At 43.5% G+C, this 25,571-nt stretch overlaps 1 protein-coding gene across 1 annotated transcript; it reads left to right on the forward strand.

The window, feature by feature from the left end:
* Positions 1-1,044: 1,044 nt before the first annotated feature.
* On the forward strand, positions 1,045-22,221 carry LOC109904527 (serine/threonine-protein kinase PAK 6). The gene is made up of 9 exons (XM_020501742.2): positions 1,045-1,532; positions 10,427-10,674; positions 12,866-13,501; positions 14,403-14,936; positions 17,015-17,148; positions 18,443-18,569; positions 18,662-18,787; positions 18,954-19,088; positions 19,213-22,221. Exons 2-9 carry the CDS (start codon positions 10,471-10,473, stop codon positions 19,378-19,380), a joined length of 2,064 nt encoding a protein of 687 aa, XP_020357331.2. The 5' UTR covers positions 1,045-1,532; positions 10,427-10,470; the 3' UTR covers positions 19,381-22,221.
* The last annotated feature ends 3,350 nt before the right edge of the window (positions 22,222-25,571 follow it).

Below are 25,571 nucleotides of genomic sequence, written 5' to 3' on the forward strand. Positions count from 1 at the left end.
ATCCTAGACAGATAAATAACAGAGGCCATAGACAGAATGCATATTGTCATAAATAAAGGGAGGATTTAAATAAAGGGAGGAAAGGGACTTTTTTTTACCCACTTAAGCCATATATGTCTCTCCAACCATATGCAAACTTGTAGCACAGAAGGATATGAGGTGCAAACAAACAAACGGTTGTCTGTAAACAAGCAGCAAAAGGACCAGACACCATCAGATAGTCTGAGCAAACAGAGGCATTTTTATTTGTTATTGTGAGCTATGAGACCTGTGTTCTGGATAAGGCTGCCCACCCAATAGCACTGCATTGCAGACAGTACTAACAGGACAGACCCAGTAGGCTGACCAATCAATATCAGCAATAACAGTGATGATAACAAAGACAACAGAGGGAGGGGGGTCACATCTGCAAGCCCCCTAGTGTTCAAATCTGTATAATTGTTATGCAAATTTGCTGAGTCAAGCCTTTTACTTGGGTTTATTTGATGTGGGGTAAAATAACTTTATATTTGGTTGTTGTAGAGCTCATGCACAAGTATTTTTTTTATCAAAAGACCATGTATTAGTGTCCTAAATCTTATTAGTCTTGCAGGCTATTTCTGCTATGTATTTCATTTTCTTATTGTTGTGTTTTTTTTGTTGCTATAATCATTCTCCTTAATTCCAGATATCTTTTGTTAGAGAAAATACACTCTGTCATCCCCGACCCTGCATCTGTTGACCAGGCAGGGAGAAAAAGGCACCTTGGGTTACTGTTCTAATACCCCCCCCCCCCCCCCCCCCCCCCAGAAGGAAAGGGGGACCAGATGGATGAAAGGTATCCCAGGTTGTGTGTACAGCAGCTCTACTTCCCTTTCAGTCATTGGAAACAAGCCTAAACAGACACACACACAGCACGCTGCTATCAACTTAGGGCCACTGCAAAGACAACCCAATGAGAGGGTGGGAGGAGGGAGGGAGGTGATAAAGAGAGCGAGAGAGAGAGAGTAGGAGGGGATGTGTGTGTGTGTGAGAGAGCGAGAGAGAGAGAGAGAGAGAGAGAGGGGGAGGGAAGGAACTCTGCATGGCTGTGATATTCTCGCATCTTGGATGGGGCTTTTCCTCTGGTTTTGTCCCTGTCACTGGCCACCCTGTGTCCCCAGGAGCAGGCAGCGGTATAGCGGTGCACGGACGAGTTGTTAGCCACGGAGGGAGCTGGGGATGAATCATCCCCAACAAAGAGCTTTCGAGATGGCAGTGTGTGTTTCTGCCTGGAGGGAGGAATGCATCAGGCTTTCTCAAGCAAGCAGCAGCCTGCAGTGTGCGTCTGCTTGAGAGCCAGCCCTCCTCGACGGTGTGTGTGTGTGTGTGTGTGTGTGTGTGTGTGTGTGTGTGTGTGTGTGTGCATGTGTGTATGCATGTGTGTATGTGCAAGAGTGTGGGTGTGTGTGTGAGGGAGTGTGTATAACAAGTGTGTGTGTGTATATGTGTGTGCTCACTCTTGCACTCTTCCCTTCCTGGAGGAGAGGCTCTCCTCTTCAGCGATCGGCAAGGTAAGGAGACTGACGTTTTTTTTTCTCCACTAATGAATCCCTACACACACCCTGTGTATTCCATCTGGGGAGTGGGGATGGGGGCATGGGGCAGAAAAAGGGAAAAGAGGCTTAGCTCCATTGATAATGAACAAGGTAGTGTGTGTCTATGTGTGTGTGTGCGGTGTGCGGTGTCGGAAGGCAACAGCGGTGGTGGAGGAGATCAGAGAGAGAGAGAGAGAGAGAGAGAGAGAGAGAGAGAGAGAGAGAACAGGATGCAGTAAGCCCAGGTGGTAATAAGGGAGAGAAGAAAAGACTGACTGAAAGGCTGCTTTCACCTGCTCGTCCTCTTTCTCTCTCTCTCTCTCTCTCTCTCTCTCTCTCTCTCTCTCTCTCTCTCTCTCTCTCTCTCTCTCTCTCTCTCTCTCTCTCTCTCTCTCTCTCTCTCTCTCTCTCCTCAGCTTCTGTTGAAATGATCTCCCAGAGTGTCTGGTGAGCAAGCAGATACTTATGTGTTTTGACTGAGAATGAATGATGTTGAGACAATACAGACAAAGCTATAGTATTCCATGCTCATTGCATGCATGCAGAATAAAGGTACTCATTGTTGTCCCTATGCATCTGTCCTTATCTGGGACTGTAAGCTGACTGTAAGCTGACTGAGGGATCCAGCTGCTGTATGTATAGTTATGCTTACGTGGATGCCGAGGGAGGGGAACAAACTGACGAGTGTGGGATTTGTTAGATAAACATGAGCTTTCTTCTTCTGCTCTGTGACATCATGCACAAAATGTGTTCCTTTAGTGTGCCAGGATGGTTGTAATGTACTGCTACGTGTTTGTACTCTGTGGAAGTGAGGATACAGAGAAGAATTGCTCAGCGAATAGCAGAGACCAAGTGGCAGACTGACAATTAACCACTCATGCCATTTTACAAGGTTTTATACTGTAGATTGTATTACATTAATAGTCTACGTTATACTAGTCTTGTTTTAAGTACTTACACCAAGGAGATCATATAATGGGATATAGTTTTCATGGGATTGCTGGTACGATCAACAACTTGACGAATCTCTGCTCTGGTTTATAACTGCCGTAGGTTGAAACTCTAACCACATGCCCTGAAGTTATACTGCAAATTATGCCTTAATCATACATGTTTGACTGCAGTAGTATGACATGCACCACTTACCTCTCACACCAGTAAATGAGTTGTGAGTAGTTGACCCCGTTTGACTCAGCTGAAAGGCCCCTCTGCACCTGCTGCACAGCACAGGGTTGCCTCTGTTAACTAGCAGGCTAATGGCCAGTTAGAACCATCAGACAGAGAAGCACTGCTCTGGGACATCCTGGATCAACAGATCTATAGAGCTCAGCTTCCCCAGACCAGGGATGGTTAGGAGTGGCAGAGGCTCCACTCCTAGGTGCTGGAGGATTAATTGAGGTTAATCAATAATCAGCACTCAGATAACCTGATCGGTCATTAATTAACCCTGTTCTATTTTTTGTAAGTGTGTTTAATTAGTTGGTGGGGGGGGGGGGGGATTCTACAGATTCTAGTTAACACTAAACTTTGGACACTCTTTATACCACAGCAAGAGGTAACGGACACGCCATGTGTTTGTTTCTCAGGTTTCTCATTGATATTCAAGAAGGCCAGGTAGGGAAGGAGAGAAAGAGCATGTGAGAGGAGAGTTTTATGGAGCGCACAGAGCCAGGTGGACATATGCTAGCTGAGGGTGAGTGACATGTCATACACACTCGTGACTCCTCTTCTCACGTCATTACTTGTTTGGAACCCTCTTTTTTCTGTCCCTCATTTTTCTAAAAGTTCACGGTCTAGCGCTGCCTCACATTGCTGTCAAGGCGATGACAAACGAGCTGGCCTGTCTCAGGTACAGCTGGGATGGTGACAGACGGACCCCATGGAGAAGCACACAGGTGCTGCCGAGACAGAGTTCCCATACTGGACCCTTAGCATACAGCCCAGCACTGTGCACATGTGGGCCTGCTGGAGGCAAGAGGAATGCTCGACTCACAGTTGTGTCTGCCAAGAGAGGAGAGGAGAGGAGAGGAGAGGAGAGGAGAGGAGAGGAGAGGAGAGGAGAGGAGAGGAGAGGAGAGGAGAGGAGAGGAGAGGAGAGGAGAGGAGAGGAGAGGAGAGGAGAGGAGAGGAGAGGAGAGGAGAGGAGAGGAGAGTGGGCATTAAGAGTTTTCTGTGGCCACTGGCCATGAGATGTCAAACACTGAGGATTAGAACGCGACCAAGTAAAATTAGGACAGGATGCCCTGCAGTCACACTGTGTGATGCGACAGCGCCCATACTGGGTGATGGAAGAGGAACTGAGCTGCCGCAAATTGATAACATGGAGGGAAAACATATATTTTGTCATTTTGTCCCTTTCATAGGAAGAAGGGTGTACAGTAAAGATTGCTAGGGCGGAATTCTGCATCAATAAATTACACCCCTGAGAGGCCATTTGGCCTGTCTCATTGGACTAACCAGATTATATGTATTTATCTGCTGAGAGTCAGATTGTTTAAAGGACTGGTGGAAGCCAGTAGCATCTTTAATCAAACAGAGTGCAGGTCAGTACTGTACTTCACTTCCCTACTGCCTATAGGCCTCAGTAGAACAGTTATAAGTACTCTATACGGGGCAGCAGGTTTCCTGGCTGGTAGAAGCGTTGGGCCAGTAACCGAAAGGTTGCTGGATCGAATCCCCGAGCTGACAAGGCAGCCCCCCACACCTCTCTGGTTCAACTGACTAGATATCACCCTATGGCCGGGCGATTTGGGAGCTAGGACTTTTTAGAGCACTCATTTGGTACAGGCATGTGTCAGTAGCATCAAATCAAATCAAGTCAAAGTTTATTTGTCATGTGCGCCGAATACAACCTTACAGTGAAATGCTTACTTACAGGCTCTAACCAATGGTGTGGGAAAAAATAAGGTATGTGTGTGTGTAGGTAAGTAAAGAAATAAAACAACAGTAAAAAGACATTTGAAAAAAAGAGTAGCAAGGCTATATACAGACACCTGTTAGTCAGGCTTATTGAGGTAGTATGTACATGTAGGTATCGTTAAGGTGACTATGCATATATGATGAACAGAGAGTAGCAGAAGAGTAAAAAGAGGGGTTGGCGGGTGGTGGGACACAATGCAGATAGCCCGGTTAGCCAATGTGCGGGAGCACTGGTTGGTCGGGCCAATTTAGGTAGTATGTACATGAATGTATAGTTAAAGTGACTATGCATATAAGATAAACAGAGAGTAGCAGCAGCGTAAAAGAGGGGTTGGGGGGGCGGCACACAATGCAAAAGGTCTGGCTAACCATTCGGTTAACTGTTCAGGAGTCTTATGGCTTGGGGGTAAAAACTGTTGAGAAGCCTTTTTGTCCTAGACTTGGCACTCCGGTACCGCTTGCCATGCGGTAGAAGAGGGAACAGTCTATGACTGGGGTGGCTGGGGTCTTTGACAATTTTTAGGGCCTTCCTCTGACACCGCCTGGTGTAGAGGTCCTGGATGGCAGGCAGCTTTGCCCCAGTGATGTACTGCGCCGTACACATGACCCTCTGAAGTGCCTTGCGGTCGGAGGCCCAGCAATTGCCGTACCAGGCAGTGATGCAACCGGTCAGGATGCTCTCGATGTTGCAGCTGTAGAACCTTTTGAGGATCTCAGGACCCATGCCAAATCTTTTTAGTTTCCTGAGGGGGAATAGGCTTTAGTCGTGGCCTCTTCACGACTGTCTTGGTGTGTTTGGACCAATCTAGTTTGTTGTTGATGTGGACACCAAGGAATTTGAAGCTCTCAACCTGCTCCACTGCAGCCCCGTCGATGAGAATGGGGACGTGCTCGGTGCTCCTTTTCCTGTAGTCCACAATCATCTCCTTAGTCTTGGTTACGTTGAGGGATAGGTTGTTATTCTGGCACCACCCGGCCAGGTCTCTGACCTCCTCACTATAGGCTGTCTCGTCATTGTCGGTGATCAGGCCTACCACTGTTGTGTCGTCAGCAAACTTAATGATGGTATTGGAGTTGTGCCTGGCCATGCAGTCGTGGGTGAACAGGGAGTACAGGAGGGAACTGAGCACGCACCCCTGGGGAGCTCCAGTGTTGAGGATCAGCGGAGGCAGTGGAGGCATACAGGGGGAATAGCACACCAGGGCTTACGACTTGAGATGTGCTGTTTACAGTGTCATTATGTCAAGGTGCTTGGGGTAGATAAGAGCTAGCTTTTACTTTACATGACTGTTAGTGTTTCATCGACTCTGGCCTAGTGAAGAACTAAGCCATTTTCTCTCACACTTACTGGGCCTGGAGAATCTGTGCCAATCTAATTCAGGCAGAATGATGTATATTCTCTGTCAAGCTCCCTGTCCCCTTCTCAAATCCCTCCTATTATGGCTTTTTTTTTTACAGCCATTGAAGCCAGTCAATGTTGACATATAAAAGTTTGAGTCTTTGAGTCTCTTGGTGATGAGGAGGGAGGACAACACGTGGCGAGGTTCCAACACAAAGAGAGATAAACTAAGACATCAAAACCATTGAAATGTTATCAGTGTCCGGCGACAATACTGACAGCCCTTGCTAAATACCCCCCCCACACCTTTCTATCTCTTTGGACTATTCCTCCACTCCATACTGTCAATATTCAGCCAAAAGTTATGTGCAGTCATGTACTGTTTCTACCCTAGAAGTTAAAACAGTGCAAAGTTGTAGGATAAGGACATTTCTTAATTTCTGAAAGTAATTTCTTAGTCACTCAATGAAAAGAAAACTAAGAACATGATGGAAAAGCTTTCAGTTTCCTTTAAAACCAGAATTTCAGTGATTTGATGCAGTTCTGACTTGCTTACTTAACAGGAGTTTGGAGCTTGCAAGGGCAGATGACCTAGTTCAGTGAGTTTTGCATTCTCACTTTTCGAGAATATTCTTCTGTTTTAGAGCTTTACTTTAATAAACTACAGTGTCTAATGAATGTGGTTCATGATCTAGCCCCAGGGTATACTGTACATAGCTGGCTGCTCCCAAGTGTGGTCTTTATTTGAGCTAGCGATATAACAATACGTTTTTTTGTTTTTATATGCTGTTGTTGTACCACTAGCTCAACTAAAGACCACACTTGGGAGGAGCAAACATTAAGCACAAATGCACTTTCTTTCTTTTCATTGCAATGTTATTGTCTAGATCCTAAACCACTTTTAGATGTATATAATTTATCTCCTATTATATGATGTACTGTGGTGTAGAGTACTGTACCCTCTCCTGTAACAGCTCATGTTATACTGAGTAACGGTAACATGATGATTGAGGCCATCAGCAAAGAAACCCCATTTCCCTCTATGAGGAAGGTCTGCCCCCAGTGACTCTACAGTCACACTCCGGCAACGAGTAACTTAGTGCAGGTTCTATAGTGTGTCTCCCCTTTCATTTGCTTGCACACCACTTGCATGATATACCAGACCACTTACTAATGAAATATATATGGAGGGAGTATGTCTTTATGTGTCATAAGAATCCAGTCTGATTACACCTTTTAAATTAAACGTTTAAATTAAAACAATAATCATCACCCTATTGCGTGTTGATTCAGCTCTGTTATTGCCACTAGAAGTGACTCTTTAGACAGGCATGGCTACTGAAGGAAAGGGCAGCATCAACCACAATCATAAACACTGCAATTGTGCCGTCCAGTCACGTCCAGTTATTGTGTACCTTTATCCTTCCCTCAGAGTGTGTGTGTGTGTGTGTGTGTGTGTGTACTGAAAAAACATACCCCTCCACCTCCACCCCCCTTGAGAGGCAATGCAGTCTCATTACACTCAAAGGGCAAAACGGGCATCATAATGAAGCTGATAGAATAGAAATCTCTGAGCCCACACCACCGCACTGCAGAGTCCAAAACAGCAGTTAAGACCTTGATGGTATCTATGCCACGGCACAGGTCTAGCTGTGTAATTCAGCCCTGCATTGACAAACACAAAAAGAGGATAACCTTCTGTCCCATCTCCCACCCACACCTCACAATTTGACACATATTTTGTGAACAACAAACGTGCGTCAGCACTCGTGGGAGAAACTGTGTCCTAAAATTGGATCACAGGAGGGCTGAACACGCTACTGATCTTACAAGCATAGTAACCTTCATCCTACCTACATCAGTGCAATCCTGCCAAAAAGGATGGAAAGTCAATCAGGACGAAATAGGGAAAACATTCACTTAAGCTTGGGGGACTCACATCCAGCAAATCCAATACCTCTCGTATCTCTCTATATCTCGCTATCTCTATATCCCCTTCTAAGAATATGGTACGGGGTGCATACGCCCCCCATCACTAGTCCTGTCCTCTATGGGTCTGGATTGATGGGATAACTGAGTCTTGTCTGCCTGTTAAAGCTGCTCACAGGGTGGTATGGCTGTTTTTAGATCTAGAGATGGGCGTTGAGTATGAAGGCATGTTTGCGCTCTAAGGTATGTTGTTTACAGGGACACTGACACATTCTGGAATTATAGGCTGTCTGTTTTTAAAAACCAGGGTTGTAATTCATACAACTTAGAGTAGTGATTATTGATCAGACTGTACTACAAGAGTATGTTTTCTAACGTTAAGTTGGCCAGTATGCCTGGTAAAGATTTTAGCATGTGTCCCTTTGAAAAGTGATTTTGGCTCTGAACCATCAATCTTTAAAAATCAGTTGTGAAAGGGACGCATGATTGGTTCTGTGTTCATGGCAGGTATTTGGATCTATGCTATGTTTGCACGTGTGTTCATGGAGTTGGAAAGAAATCAACAAGTGTAGCACAATTTAGAATGACCTCATCCTCTATGGCTTCTGATATCCTTGACAGCATGTGGCCAAGTTTTGCTTCAGCACTTTGATAGATTCAAGGCAAGCTGCTGAGGCATGGGGTCAAGTCCCTGTAGGTCAGAAGTATGTGACCAGAAACCATTATTATAGCAGCTGCAAGTTCAGCTCTGCATGCATATACTGTATATAAAGTATTTTCCTATGGGCTGAAATGAAAGATATTGTTATCTGAACAGTCATTAGCTTAGTGGATTCTGATATGTCGATGTAAGGGCAGAAGCCTGTGATCACAACTTGTAAATCATCTACTTTTCAATTCATTTTGTTGAGAATGAATCAAGATACTGTGTTTTTATTTGTGTCCAATTACTTGGTTCTTCATTTTGTAACTCCCATTTATTCTGAAAGGAACCGCATAGAAGGGATATAGTGATGTATAATGTTGTGTTTGTAATCTGCAGTTCTACAAAGCGAGGATGCCTGATAGAGTAGCAGCACACAGCACAGAGCACTGAGAGCAGCCATTCTGTTTGTGATGGTATCATCCCATTATCACTGGCACCGGATGACGGTAGTAGCTTACATTTCACTCATGAGTAAATATTGATAGATCTGATTGTACAGGAAACACAAGAGCCTTGTGTAAATATTTGGCTCAGTAGTGCCAACATCTGCAAATGCACAGTTCTGAACAGACACAGAACTAGAGAACCAGGCAAATGGAGCGAAAAAACAGTAATGTACTTTCTGGTTATTTCAAACCTTTCTTTAATCAAACTCAAAAGACAAACACTCCTTAAAAGCCTTTTCGTGTTTTAGAGTGAAAAACAAGGTCCCCGTCTACAACCACAGTCAGGTCTACCCTGCTCTGTGGTCCCCGCTCTATCCTCAAGCCCACCCGCCCCACCTCCTGCCAGCCTCCCTCACGCTATAGTGTCCCTGTCAGAATTAAATTCCTTCCCAGCTCCACATTACGTACATAGGGAGAGCACAGAATGATACACTTATGCAACACTTAGCATATTAACCTTCTGTTTGAATTATCCTTGGAGGGGGAGATTGGGATTGTAGAGTGTGGGAGGGGAGGCTGCCAGTGTGATGGCCTGCTGAGTTACAGAATGCCGTAGTAGTGATTTCCTAAACTCCCACTGTGTCACAATGCATCATGGGAGATGAGCCATGTTCAACTGAAGGCACATTTGTTGTGTTACATATGACAACGTCATTAGCGTGTCATGCCAGCTTGTTACAGTGGGCCACCGGCCATGTTCCCATTTGATGTTCTAGCAAACGTCCACCAGCTTTCAACAAAACATGTTCTCCAACAGCACTTTATCAAAGAGCAGCTCAAATGCACTATTATATTTTCAAGAAAATACGCAAGCATAAATGTGGGTGAATTCTATCCTAGTACAGCTAAGGACATTAGATGTAATGTAATTGATAACTGTCTTTGTGGTAGGTACACATGAGAGACATGACAGCAGTGTCCTTGGCTTACACTATACCACTCCACTGTCAGTGCAGAGGGCTTTATATCTAAAGCTTGAGTGGTTACTTTCCCTACAAGCCAGAAAAATTCATGCTCCTTCATTAGCATTGGAATGGGGATGGGGTTATAGTGGGCAGACTGTAGCATAGTGGGTAGACTTTTAGTGTGTTTTCTTCCCTCTAATGCTCTGAAAGCCTGTGGGCTCTGGCGAGGCCGGCTGTGTGCTCGTAAGTAAAAGGGCACAGAGAATGAAAAAGCCTTAATTGACCAGATATCCTTCATTACACACAGGCTTACAAACCCAATGCACTCTGTCCCCCTAAGACAAGTTCTAAAGCACAAAGGCCAGTGACAGACAGAAAGCCAGTCTGGAAGATGGAAAATGTTTTTTAGACAGATAGATTTGAGTTTATTCACTTGTATTTTGATTTCTGGGAACGTACTGCATCTGATGATGGCTTAGTCACTTCGGGGTACACATTGATGGATAATAAGCTGTTCATAGATTAAAGGAGCTGTAAGTGACTTTATCAATGGTATGAACAGTACAGTAGATGTTAAGTGTGCTGCAGATTTAGAAACATGTTATATATATTTCTTGTCTATGCAGGGCCATCTTGAATTTGTCAAGCTGTCACTTTTCTGGACCTGACAATGTTTCGTAAGAAGAAAAAGAAGAGGCCAGAGATCTCGGCACCAAAGAACTTTGAGCACCGGGTGCACACCTCTTTTGATGCTAAACGAGGCTGCTTCGTGGGCCTGCCAACCCAATGGCACAGTTTGATAGAGAACCTCCGCAGGCCCAAGCCTATGGTGGACCCCTCCCGGATCACCCCAGTTGAGCTCAATCCAAAGAAGGTACTGGGCCTTATTCTCATCCCAACTGGCTGTATGCACTGGGTGTCTTTTTCTCTTGATGTATTTTCCAACAGATTAAAAAGAGTTGAAAATGTATAGGATTTTATTTCTGAGAATATTCCAGTATTAGTGAGCCTCAAAGCCCTCCATCTAAAGTGTTTATAGCAGAGGCTTTCTTACTACAGTACAGAGTCCTTTACTGCAGCAGAGCACTGTGGTGGTCAACACTTTGCTGTTCTCCCTGTCATATTGCTTTCTTATCTATCACAGGGCTCAGCTAATGACCCTGCTGTGTACACTGACTGTACAACATGAATCCTTGGAGGGCTCCAAGATTTATTACTCAATGCAGGCAATTAATAACGATCCATGGTGCCTTCCCATAGATGTCACGCTGAGGAATAGAAAGTGCAGGTACAGCAATGGAAATGCCAGTGAGCGATAAAGCCTGCAAATCGAAGGATTTCTGCGCTAGACTGAATGCTCGTGCCGATATGCCCCATAGAAAAACATAACACATTTTCATTACCACCAGTGGATAAGTTTGAGCTTTGCATTTCAGAATCTCCTCGTCAGCTTATGAAGCAGAGTCATGGTTTTAATGGGATCATCAGGATTGGATTGGTAGTACAGAGGAGTCTTGTGTTCTGTAAATTATGTAGCCTGCATGGCAGAGGCAAAGGTTGGAAAGGTTACATGAAACATGATCACATTTGCTACATTTGAACAATAATGATGCATTCTGTCCTTTGTAAAGGGTATGCAGTGGGATGTGAATTAGTCTTCACGTGTGTAGATCTACACGCATGAGTGCGCTGGGTGGAGTCAGACATTTTAAAGCAACACGTGCACCTTTGGGTAACCTGATCCCTCACCCATCCCAAATAGCAACATTCATCAAGGGGTGACAGAGGTTTTCTTGTTGTCTTCTCATTTCTTGTGAAAGCAAAAGAAGAGTCTGGCTTGTCTTGTCTTCCCCTGCTGGCAAGTTGGCTAAACACTGCGTGCTAGCTAGCCTTTTAGCTTCCCAAATCTCATGTGAAATAATCTGATGTATAATTAAATAATATGCCCTGTCAAATATTCTTATAGTTCCCAGTGTAACCTACAACATTATCCCAATTTGATATGCTGCTTCAATGTATTCATTCCCATATCATCTAAAAAATATAAAGTCAAACTTTTTTTGTCACAGAGTAGATGAAACAAGCACTGCTTTTACATTTTCAAATAGCCTAGAATAAAGTTATCACTTCTAAACAAAATACCTTTTTGTGGGGGATTCTAATAAGGCTTTAATGTTGTTTGGTTTATTGTTTGAATAGTCGCTGAGATTATATGTATTTATCAATGCAAAATAGGTTACTTTGATACATAGCCTACAGATCAGATCAACAAACCATGCGAGCTTCAACGCTGCCCCCAAGGCTACGCGAGGAATGATACAGCGCTTTACAATTTTCATGTGGTGTGGCACGGGAGTACGTAGAATGTCGGAATGCACTACAAGGAGCCACCCCTTTTGTGACAAAAGAAAAATACATTGTGACACGGGGTCCGTATTCATAGGTAATAAATAGCCCTTAAGCCACCTGTGCAGCTGTGAGAGCAGACTAGAGCACCATACCAAAGACAGACGCATGGAAGACTCTCATAACAGTGATCATTACTTTTCTTTACCCAGAGATTGAGTAATCAGCCAATGGGCCTATTCTCTGATATGTTAAACTGAAAGGGCCTTCTGCCAATGCATTTTTAAGTCTGTGTCATCTTGTTCTGTCAGGGCAAGTTAATGCTCTTTCTCTATGCCACTGTGATGGGTGCTGCTAGATATTTTACTTGTCAGAAAGAATCTGTCAGCTTTTACCGTTTTTATACAAACCTCATTACAAAATAGAAGCGCCTGCATACAGGCCAAAATATGAAATCACCATCTATGCTACAAAATAAATATGCAATATGTAGATATGTCCTTCCAACATATTGCCAGCAAAACTAACTGGGAAAACGAGTTAAGTCTGGATTTTTGAAGAATGCCAAAACTTCCCTTTCAGACTCAGAGTTCTAAAAATAATCTTCCAGCGACAGTTCTGTCACCCTCTTTATTCCACACCCAAATGCACAGGCCTCTATGTATGTTATGATCATTCCAGTCAATGTGGTTGGCTGAACATAACTGCTCTCCTTTCAGACCATTGTGCGTGGGAGTATGATCGGCCATGGAGACTACATCTCAGCCATGATCTCCGACATGAGCAGGCTGTCCGTGACCAGCTCCAACTCCCTAAGGAAGAGCAGCCCTTCAGGCAGGAAGAGGGCCCAGTCCCTTGGCAGGCTGGGGGAGGTGAAGGAGGGGGACACCTACCAGTATGAAGACCTGGGAGAGGATGACATGGAGCAGCAGTGGAGGGACAGGGCTCATAACATCCACAGTGAGAGTGGGATGCCCCAAATGGGCATGAAGAAGAGCATCACCCTGCAGCCCAACGGGGATCTTCCCAGGGCTAAGTCCACCTACGAGGTGAGTGTCAGCTCTCTGGAGGGACCCCCGGTTCCATCCCAGCCCATACAGGTGCCTATTAAAGGGGCTTATATCAGCTGTGAGGTGGGCAGTCCCACAGAGAGACTGATGGTGAGGAGAGATTTCCAGGTGCCGAGGGTTATGCCACACAACCAGAGGCCCTTCTCATGCTTCTACAACCCAGCCATGGCTGTCCAGCAGCCCCATCCTGACCATGGGCGTCACCCCCCTCCGGAGTACCGCACCAACCTCTACATCCACTCACATAACAGCCCTAGCAGACCATACTCCTCCTACGACCTGAAGGTAAGCATGTCACTTCATCATTATCTCTCATCTCTATTTTAGATGTACATTGTCATAGCTTAGCTGATGTAATCAACTATGATATTTTATTTACAGACATACGTCAACCAATTTCACATTGGCCAGTAATGGCTGGCTTGTGGTAATGGCTGGAGAGGAATATGTATCAAATCCATCAAACACATGGTTTCCATGTGTTTGATGCCATTCCATTTGCTAATTTCGTGCATTATTATGAGCTGTTCTCCCCTCAACAGCCTCTTGTGGTGTGGTATATACAGCAATTAACACCTTTACTCATTGAAAACCCTGTGCATATAATGGACAGTGAGCTACTTCATAGACAGTTTTTTAGGTGAAACATTTATAGAAAACACTTGTAGAGCCCATAGCTCCTCTCCATCTTACAGCAGACTGCATCACTGTATTCTACAGTCGTTTACTCAATTAATGCTGTTGTTTTTTCAGAGGTGCTAAAATGTGATTTGTGACTTTATTGCTTGAATGTGCTTGTAAACGTTGAGAGATGCTATGTTTAGCAAGATCTCAAGGGTACATTGAGGTACCTACAGGTGTAGGATCTTAAGTTGACCTATATTATTACAGCAAAATAATCCTGCAGCAACAGGATTTGAACGTTAAGTCCATAATGTTGCTTGATCGGTGGTTAGGCTATTCACTGGCAAAAAGTAGGCTTCATGAAAAGAGCAAAAATTCTCAGCAACAAAAGAGTGATCAAATTAAGATCCTATATCTGAATGGCGTTTTAGCAAGGGGCGTACCAGGTGAAGTGAATGCATAGTGTGAGAGTAAAGCACTGTTATTTACATCCAGTAATAAAGCAGGGGAGGGACCTTGGGAAGACAGCCAACTCTCTCTCTCTTACTCTCTCATCATCCAGGCAGAGTCGGCTCTGAGGCACCACCAGTCAGGCTTCCTACCCAGCACCCCCAGCAGTCCCTTCATGAGTGGCATCAGACCCCACAGGACAGTGCGCTCCTCAGCCAGCTACACCCTGGGACTGTCTCCCAACATGGGCCTGAGACTCAATGGGCCTGACCCTTTTTTGAGACACTCAGGGTGCCCTAATGCTCCCTTCCCCAGGCAGGACAGCCCCTCCCAGCCCCGGCCCTCCCCCACCGGCTCCCTGGCCACCAGCCCCCCAGGCACATGCTCCCCTGCTTTCAGACCCCCTCAGCACCCCCAGAGGCCGCCACCAGACCCCCCCAGGGTGACCCATGAACAGTTTAAGGCTGCCCTGCAGATGGTGGTAGACAAGGGGGACCCTCGGTCGTACCTGGAGAACTTTGTGAAGATTGGAGAAGGGTCCACAGGGGTGGTGTGTATCGCTCGGGAGAAACACAGTGGCAGGCAGGTGGCCGTGAAGATGATGGACCTGCGGAGACAACAGCGAAGAGAGCTGCTTTTCAACGAGGTATGAAGACCTCCAGTCAACACCATCCTTAATGACCCCCAAAACCTCACCCCAAATCACCAATAAATCACGTTGGATACATCATATACATACAGTACCAGTCAACAGTTTGGACACACCTACTCATTCCAGGGTTTTTCTTTGCTTTGAATATTTTCTACATTGCAGAATAATAGTGAAGACATCAAAACTATGAAATAACACATATGGAATCATGTAGTAACCCAAAAAGTTGAACAAATCAAAATATATTTTATATTTGAGATTCTTCAAAGTAGCCACCCTTTGCTTTGATGAAAGCTTTGCACACTCTTGGCATTCTCTCAACCAGCTTCATGAGGTAGTCACCTGGAATGCATTTCAATTAACAGATGTGCCTTGTTAAAAGTTAAGTTGTGGAATTTCATTCCTTCTTAAAATGCGTTTGAGCCAATCAGTTGTGTTGTAACAAGGTAGGGGTGGTATACAGAAGATATCCCTATTTGGTAAAATAACAAGTCCATATTATGTCAAGAACAGCTCAAATAAGCAAAGAGAAATGACAGTCCATCATTACTTTAAGACATGAAGATCAGTCATTAAGGAACATTTCAAGAACTTTGAAAGTTTCTTCAAGTGCAGTCGCAAAAACCACCAGTGTTATGATGGAACTGGCTCTTATGAGGACCGCCACAGGAAAGGAAGACCCACAGTTACCTCTGCTGCAGAGGATAAGTTCATTTGAGTTAACAGCCTCAGAAATTTTAGCCCAATTAAATGCTTCACTGAGTTCAAGTAACGGACACATCTCAACATCAACAGTTCAGAGGAGACTGCGTGAATCAGGCCTTCATGGTCTAATTGCTGCAAGGAAACTAGTAGAAAAGACTTGCTTGGGTCAAGAAACACGAACAATGGACCATAGACCGGTGGAAATCTGTCCTTTGGTCTGATGAGTCCAAATTTGAGATTTTTGGTTCCAACCGCCGTCTCTTTGTGAGCAGCAGAGTAGGTGAACGGATGATCTCCGCATGTGTGGTTCCAACCATGAAGCATTGAGGACTAGGTGTGATTGTGTGGGGGTGCTTTGCTGGTGACACTGTCAGTGATTTATTTAGAATTCAAGGCACACATATTAACCAGAATGGCTACCACAGCATTCTGCAGCGATACCCCATTCCATCTTAGTGGGACTATAATTTGTTTTTCAACAGGACAATGACCCAACACACCTCCAGGCTGTGTAAGGGCTATTTGACAAAGAAGGAAATTGATGGAGTGCTGCATCAGATGACCTGGCCTCCACAATCATGCGACCTCAGCCCAATTGAGATGGTTTGGGATGAGTTGGAACGTAGAATGAAGGAAAAGCAGCCAACAAGTTCTCAGCATATGTGGGAACTCCTTCAAGACTATTGAAGCTGGTTGAGAGAATGCCAAGAGTATGCAAAGCTGTCAAGGCAAAGGGTGGCTAATTTGATAAATCTAACATTTAAATATATTTTGATTTGTTTTTGGTTACTACATGTGTTATTTCATAGTCTTTCATGTCGTCACTATTATTCTACAATGTAGAAAATAACAACAATAAAGAAAAACCCTTGAATGAGTAGGTGTGTCCAAACTTTTGACTGGTGCTGTATATCCTATCTTAATTTGATCTCTCTGTTGTCGCAGAAAATGTCCCTTCACAGCAGGAAATGCACATTGTAATGTATTCAAGATTTTAAAACGTTTCTAAAGTTTATAATTTACATTTTCAAATGTCAGACTTCATTTATCCTAAGAAAAAAATGATCACCCTCTACAAAAATGTCCATTCATTATAATCCACATAATAATTCACATTTCCTGTTGCTGCAGGATTATTTTCTGGCTGTGAGAAACTGGTCAAATTAAGATACTATATCTGTAACAGAGCCCACCTGTTATCAATTGAAACTGCGGAGGCACATGCCCCTTTAGATCCAGCTAGTCCTTATTTTGTCCATCAGTTAGTTATTGTCCCTGACAATAATACCCAAAGACCCTATTTTGCCCATCAGTGCCCACTTGAAATCATCAGTAACCTCTGTTATCAACTGTATTTGTTTGTCCAGGTGGTGATCATGAGGGACTACCAGCACAGGAACGTGGTGGAGATGTTTAAGAGTGCCCTGGTGGAGGAGGAGCTCTGGGTCATCATGGAGTACATAGAGGGTGGAGCACTAACCAACATCGTGTCTGAGACCAGGTATGGAGACACAGCACAGATCTGACCTACTACCCCATAAACAATTGGGGGCAAATTGTATTGAAGGAACAATGAAAAGTAAAATATAGTCATTTTTAAGAGACAAGAATTCAAAGACTTGTGACAGAATGATAAAGCAAAATTCTAGTCATGTCTTCAGTACCTATTTTCACCATTATGTGGTAGTGTGGTACTGACTGCATGAGGGGACAGGCACCTAAGCACAGTTGCTTTCATTCTCACTGATACAAGAGCAAAACACTGTGTCCTCCTATGGGAAACTATAATCTGATGACATAATTAGATTTGTGCATGTTGAAATGACGTGGTTAATTTAATTTGATCCAAAAACACAAATCAATCTATGCTCCCATGCTGTTAAATATATCAGAAACTGTATGCATAAACAAATTGTCAATGAATATTAACACTACCTGTCAATGTATTTGAATTCCAAACTGAAAGTTGACACATTCTCACTATATAGATAGGAGTTGACCCCAAAACCAGGTATCTAGAGACATGGGGACAGAGTGCATTTCTATCTAGCCAGCTGACATATTAAAATGGTCCAGATGGAGTCTGCAATTTTCATTGGTTGTCTGAGCCGTAGATTAGTATTTGTTTTGATTGAACAGTCTGGAATAAGACCCCTTTGCTAAAATATACCTCCTTTCCTTTTGAAACAATCAATATCGCTCTGGAAGCCTTAAAGGAACAATCTGCGATTGCTACTTACATTTTTTTACTTTTAAATTAATGATATATACCCATTGATTCTTTAAGAATATAACTAAGAATATAGCTTAAAAAGAGCATAGTTCAACTGTCGTACCCCATCAGAACCCAAAATCTAAGCTTGTTTTACCCTATTTATTTGTCAAAATTATATTTCTAACAAACATTGTATGGCCTCAGAACATGATCAAAACGATACATTTTTATATCATTGAGGTCAGTCCTTGCATGCATAGCTCTGTCTATGAATTTGAGAGCTCCAGCCCCATCCCTCAGCTATTTACCAGAACAGTGGTGAGGAGCCTGATTTGTTATTTGAACTGCAGATGTGTGCTAAGGTATTTACTGAGGAGTTTCTGAAACACAGTTCTTCAATGTTCAAAATATCCTAGGCTATATATTCAAAATGCATAAACGTGATACTCTGAATGCACATAGTCATCTGAACCTCACCTATGCCACCATTAATTTATAGCATCACCTGGGTGACACAACAACAGCCATTCTGCAGTGCAGTTTTGAGTGTTGTGTGTATCTATGTCACTCCCCCATGCAGGCTGAGTGAGGAGCAGATAGCCACAGTGTGTGAGGCTGTGCTGCAAGCCCTGGCCTACCTTCACTCCCAGGGAGTCATCCACAGGGACATCAAGAGTGACTCCATACTGCTAACACTGGATGGGAGGGTAGGTCTTTTGAATTGAGTTGAGAGAGAACACACCTGTTCATGTATTCATAACTGTTGATCATTTAATTGTAATGCTCCTGTCCTGTACAGATCAAGCTGTCAGACTTTGGGTTCTGTGCACAGATCAGTAAGGACATTCCCAAGAGGAAGTCTTTAGTAGGAACACCCTACTGGATGGCTCCGGAGGTCATCTCTAAATCTCCATACAGCACTGAGGTGAGAAAGAAGATATTCAAAACGACTCTGTATCCTAACTAACTTTACAGGTATATTACTGCATACTAACTGTGTCCAAACACATAATCATGATGTCCAGTATTCATGTGCATGTCAACACTGCTGATATCCAGTATACTGCGTACTGGTTTGTTGTGTCTGCCAGGTGGATGTGTGGTCTCTGGGCATCATGGTAGTTGAGATGGTGGACGGAGAGCCCCCCTACTTCAGTGAGACCCCCGTTGCAGCCATGAGAAGACTGAGGGATGAGCCAGCTCCCACCGTACGGAACACAACCCAGGTCAGAGGTCAAACAGAACACATACAGTACATAGAGAGACTCTCTTACACATGCACAGAAACACACACACATCTTTTCTCTATTTCAACATGTCTGCTGAATTAGCTTGGACTTTACACTATAGGTATCCCCGGTGTTGAAAGACTTCCTGAACCGTATGTTGACCCGGGACCCAGTGGAGAGGGCCAGCGCCACAGACCTGCTAGAACACCCCTTCCTCCTGCAGAGCGGCTCCCCGCAGTGCCTGGTGCCCCTGGTGGAGCAGTACCGCAAGCGCATGTCTCACTGCTGATCCCATGGTGGACCCTGATCCCTGATTACTACTGTACCCACCCTGAGTGTGATCTGCCCAGGCCCAACCCACCCAGCACCCACCCCAGTGTGGGAGCAGCACCAGAGAGCAGATCCATACCCAGAGATCCTGGTGCTGTTACAGAGCTCATGGCATCAGGCCTGTAGGCTTGGTAAACAATGGCACAGCATGGGCCTAGAGACCTACTGTAAGAAGCACTTTAGCAGTGAGTTGGTGTAGTGAAACAGTAGCATGCAAACAAACAGTATTCCTAACTCATTTCAACAACGTCTGGTTCTACCTGTGATAGACAACATCCAATGGGATTCCTCCCGACACAACACCAATCTAGCCTTGGTACATTATATACAGACTTGAAATCCAAGGGAACTGTAAACTGCATTGTGAACTTTTACTGTAATTGAGCAGTTTCCCATTGTAGTGTTTGGATAATAGTGAATTTTCAGCTTGTGCTATAGACTCAAGTTATGGTAGCTCATGACTTGGAGAGAAGCTTGATGTTACATACCTCTACAACCATATGGGACACTGACTGAAGTTCACCTTGTCAGTAAACAATTTGCATGGCCAAATGAAGGCAGACCTGGCCTGATCAGAATGTTTAAAACATGCTACTATGAGAGACCTGCCGCCAGTATCACCATGACTACCATAAATGTGTAGATGAGAGGATGTCTGTTCGTTTTTATTGTGCTCAAGCAATCATTTTCCTTTTAATATTTATTCTATTTTGCTTTCCCGAAAAGTGTTGTGAATGGTTTGTAACGTGAAATTGCAAATAAGTTTTCAGTTTATAATATCAACTTGAAATGTAGCAGATGAACAAATAATGTAAATACATCCTGTATATTAGGACTTACTTGCAGAGCCACTGTACTTAGACTACCGCTCAAAAGTTTGGGGTCACTTAGAAATGTCCTTGTTTTCCATGAAAACATACATGAAATGAGTTGCAAAATGAATAGGAAATACAGTCAAGACGTTGACAAGGTTATAAATAATCATTTTTAATTTAAATAATTGTGTCCTTCAAACTTTAATTTCGTCAAAGAATCCTCTATTTGCAGCAATTACAGCCCTGCAGGCTTTTGGCATTCTAGTTGTCAATTTGTTGAGGTAATCTGAAGAGATTTCACCCCATGCTTCCTGAAGCACCTCCCACAAATTGGATTGGCTTGATGGGCACTTCCTACGTACCATACGGTCAAGCTGCTCCCACAACAGCTCAATAGGGTTGAGATCCGGTGACTGTGCTGGACACTCCATTATAGACAGAATACCAGCTGACTTCTTCTTCCCTAAATAGTTCTTGCATCGTTTGGAGCTGTACTTTGGGTCATTGTCCTGTTGTAGGAGGAAATTGGCTCTAATTAAGCGCCGTCCACAGGGTATGGCATGGCGTTGCAAAATGGAGTCATAGCCTTCCTTATTCAAGATCCCTTTTACCCTGTACACATCTCCCACTTCACCACCACCAAAGCACACCCAGACCAACACATTGCCTCCACCATGTTTGACAGATGGCGTCAAGCACCCCTCCACTATCTTCTCCTTTTTTCTGCATTTCACAAATGCTCTTCTTTGTGATCCGAACACCTCAAACTTAGATTAGTTTGTCCATAACACTTCTTTCCCCATCTTCCTCTGTCCAGTGTCTGTGTTCTTTTGCCCATCTTAATCTTTTATTTTTATTGGCCAGTCTGAGATGGCTTTTTTTGTGCAACTCTGCCTAGAAGGCCAGCATCCCGGAGTCGCCTCTTCACTGTTGACATTGAGACTGGTGTTTTGCAGGTACTATTTAATGAAGCTGCCAGGTGAGGACTTGTGAAGCATCTGTTTCTCAAACTAGACACTCTAATGTACTTGTCCTCTTGCTCAGTTGTGCATCGGGGCCTCACAGTCCTCTTTCTATTCTGGTTAGAGACAGTTTGCGCTGTTCTGTGAAGGAAGTAGTACACAGCATTGACGAGATATTCAGTTTCTTGGCAATTTCTCGCATGGAATAGCCTTCATTTCTCAGAACAAGAGTAGACTGACGAGTTTCAGAAGAAAGTACTTTGTTTCTGGCCATTTTGAGCCTGTAATCGAACCCACAAATGCTGATGGTCCAGATACTCAACTATTCTAAAGTAGGCCAGTTTTATTGCATCTTTAATCAGAACAGCTGTGCTAACATAATTGCAAAAGGGTTATCTAATGATCAATTAGCCTTTTAAAACGATAAACTTGGATTAGCTAACACAACGTGCCATTGGAACACAGGAGTGATAGTTGCTGATAATGGGCCTCTGTATGCCTGTGTATATATTCCATTAAAAATCAGCTGTTTCCAGCTACAATAGTCATTTACAACATTAACAATGTCTACACTGTATTTCTGATCAATTTGATGTTATTTTAATGGACAAATAAAAGTGCTTTTCTTTCAAAACAAGGACATTTCTAAGTGACTCCAAACTTCTGAACGGTAGTGTATATGGTATGAATTTAACTTAATTTTTTAAAGTGTGTGTTTATGCCTGGATGCTGTTTTAGTGTTTGCCTCAACCATCCCTTCCACTGTGTTGCAACCAACTTTTTAAACTACAGAATGTGTGTGTTGCTACAGAAAATGTATGCGTGACAGCATTTGCATTGGTTTGCAAAGATAAAGCACACAGGCTTGGCATGTGATGCTGAAGAACGTCCACCAGCTGAGAACACATTGCACATTGTCTTTGTATTCTTACCAGTGATACAATATATTTAATGTATTAGTATTTCTATGTAGGACATTTATGACATTTTGTAAAAATCAATAAATAATGCATATTAACTCTTGATCTTGATCAACTAATCACTGCTATTTATCAACTAATCACTGCTATTTATCAACTAATCACTGCTATTTATCAACGAACCACCGCTATTTTGTTCCAATTGAGTTTGATGTTTAATGTCCCCTTTCACACAAGAGCATCTTTCTCTGTCTCTCTCCCTCTCTCTCTCTCTACTCTACTTCAAAGATAATATAAAATGCAGAAATTTGAATTCTGTCACATTTGGAAATATTTGTATAAATGTATTACAATTCATATAGCATAGCCTGTGCAAATTAACAACATTATTCATTATAAATAAGTTTACATTAGAATTAGAATATACACTACATATTTCAATAATAGTGTAATATATTATTATTTTGTCAGATAAAAGCAACATTGCCATTATTACGATTTGTGCAAATAGCACATGATTTGAATCTACAGACAAGGCATTGGAATAAATTCCTTAGTTACCATACTGTTTGAACATGTGGAATCTAAAGTGCTTTATCAAATGGACCGCCTCTAATTTTCCAAATTGAACAGTCAGTTTTCCTTTTACTCGAGGGAGACACTGCTCTCAAATTCACACTTCAACCCGCTGATGCTGTCCCACTTGGCTGACTGTAAACCTTCTGGTGTTATGAGAAAAGGGAAAGTTTTATCCCAGGACATCCTCCCTCTGCCCTGTGAGGAACCGGAGGAACAGTTATTTACCAGTCTCATGAACTTAGGGGTGGTGAATCGGTGCAGTAATCTGGTCCCCAGCCTGGTGAACCCTGGGGGACTGACAGGAATCTCCGACTCCATCTCTGCTCTGTGGAAGTGGAGTTTGTTTAGTCGCCCTTTCAGCGGTAGGCTGCCATGCTTCTGACTCCCTCTCCTACTTGATTGTGCAACGTCATTATTTTCATCTTTTGGCGCCCTAGTGGAATCCTCGGGCGCTCTCGGAGATTGACTTTGCCGTTTAAAAGTGCTTTTGGCGTGGAGACAGTTTTGTCAGCATTGTTTGTCACCTCACAGGTGCTCTCTTGACATTGGCTATTAGGGATATTTTGTCTGCAGCAAGGCTATCTTTAATTTCCTTGCTGATAGGCTCTTGTCAAGCACGTTACCCTGATAAAACTGCTTTTTGTTGCTCAGGAGGTGGAGGTGAAATTACTTTGCTTTGCCCCAGAGGGTTTAGAGAGCTTGTTGGGCTGTCACCACTCGGTCCCTGCCCCCTTCCCGATGCCGACCTCTCCTCATCTGACACCACCTTCTTTCTCCCAGAGTTCAGTGTCTGGACATACTTTCCGTGCCCAAAGAAGTTGGCCACCTGGATGGAAGAGTGCCCAGCCTGGTTGGCGCAGGCCAGCCTCAGGCCTATTCCTTTGAAAGCCCTTAAAACTTCTTAAGGTTAGGGGGCAATATTTTCACGTCTGGATGAAAAGTGTGCCCAAAGTAAACTGCCTGCTACTCAGGCCCAGAAGCTAGGATATGCATATTATTAGTAGATTTGGATAGAAAACTAAAACTGTTTGAATGATGTCTGTGAGTATAACAGAACTTATTTGGCAGGCGAAACTCAGAGGACAAACCATCTAGGATTTTTTTTTTTGAGGTCACTCTCTTTTCAATGGTTTTCTGTGGAGATCAAGATTTCTAAGGTTCTGTTCCTATCACTTCCACTGGATGTCAACAGTCTTTAGAAATTGGTTGATGTTTTTCCTTTGAGAAATTAAGAAGTAAGACAGTTCAGAACGAGGGTCGAGTAAAGTGTACTGTTTGTTAGAGGCACATGACCTGAAAGCTCGCTCCACTTTGTTTTTATCCGCTATTGAACGCAGTTTATCCCGTCTTAAACTGTATCGATTATTTATGTAAAAAATTGCCTAAAGTTGTATTAGGAAAGTTGCTTGAAATGTCTGGATCAAGTTTACAGGTAACTTATTAGATACTTTGTAGTCATATTGCGCAGGTTGGAACCGGTGTATTTTCAGAATCAAACGCGCCAAATAAATTGACATTTTGGGGATATAACGACAGAATTAATCGAACAAAAGGACTATTTGTGATGTTTAATGGACATATTGGAGTGCCAACAGAAGAAGATCTTCAAAGGTAAGGCATGAATTATATGTTATTTCTGACTTTTGTGTTGTGCCTGGCGGGTTGAATTATGATTTTCATGTGTATGTTTGATGGGGTGCTGTCCTCAGATAATAGCATGGTTTGCTTTCGCCGTAAAGTCTTTTTGAAATCTGACACTATGGCTAGATTAAGAAGAAGTTAATCTTTAAATCGGTGTATAACACTTGTATGTTTTATGAATTATTATTATGAGTATTTCTGGAAGGAATCACTAAGAGGTTAACAGGAAATCCAGCTCCTGGCTGTGGCCGGTGCACATCAGGGCACTGTTCTCCCAGGCGTCAGACACATCAGGGTCGGTGCTGAACTGCACCAGAATTTTGATAATGTCCAGTTGGCCAAACTCACAGGGCAATTTTAACAAGGGTCACAGGGACCAGTGGAAGCAAAATAACCTCATAAGATATAAAATGCCTCACCATATTCTACCGTAGGTATTAAATACTTTTCTGCATATGCTTTAGTTTTTCGATGTCAAACCCACCACTGATGTGCCTGCCCAAAGAGCTCTATTTTCATGTAATCCGACCATAGCACCATCTGGAGTTTGATAAACGGCATTGGCACTTGGATTGGAACCGGTGCTATAACCTTAGGAAATCACTGACATGGGCTTGGACCATAGAATGCGAGGCATGTTCCAACCAGCTCAGACAAGCTTTCATATCAGCACCTATTCTAGTTTATGCTGACTTACAGAAGCTTGTTGTATTAGTGATTGATGCCAGCCAGGGGTGGAGGCGCAGATCTATCACCTTTGTTATCAGAGCGCTCAAACCCATTGAGAGGAACATGGAGAATTACATCTCCATGAAGCTTGAGTTCCTGGCCCTTAAGTGGGCTGTTACAGAAAAGTTCAAAGAGTACTTGCTATGGACCCCCTTTAAAGTATTTACAGATAACAAGCAGTTGTGTAAGCGGTGCGTAACTGGCCGCAGGGAAGTCAGGCGCAGGAAAGCAGAAATGGGTAAAAGCCGGAGCACTTTAATGATGCAAAAACAAACTGCACCCAGAACAACAAAATACGGGTTGAAACAACCCGTCGCCAAACAGTCAGAAATGCACAAAACACTACAACAAGCAATTCCACACACAGACACGTCAAATAATGAGGGAATGTAAACCAGGTGTGTGGGAAAACAAGACAAAACTAATTTTCTATTTAAGGTGGATCAGCGATGGCTAGAAGATCGGTGACGTCGACCGCCGAACGCCACCCGAACAAGGTGAGGA

The sequence above is a fragment of the Oncorhynchus kisutch genome, linkage group LG14 (genome assembly GCF_002021735.2).
Source record: "Oncorhynchus kisutch isolate 150728-3 linkage group LG14, Okis_V2, whole genome shotgun sequence".
NCBI lineage: Eukaryota > Metazoa > Chordata > Actinopteri > Salmoniformes > Salmonidae > Oncorhynchus > Oncorhynchus kisutch.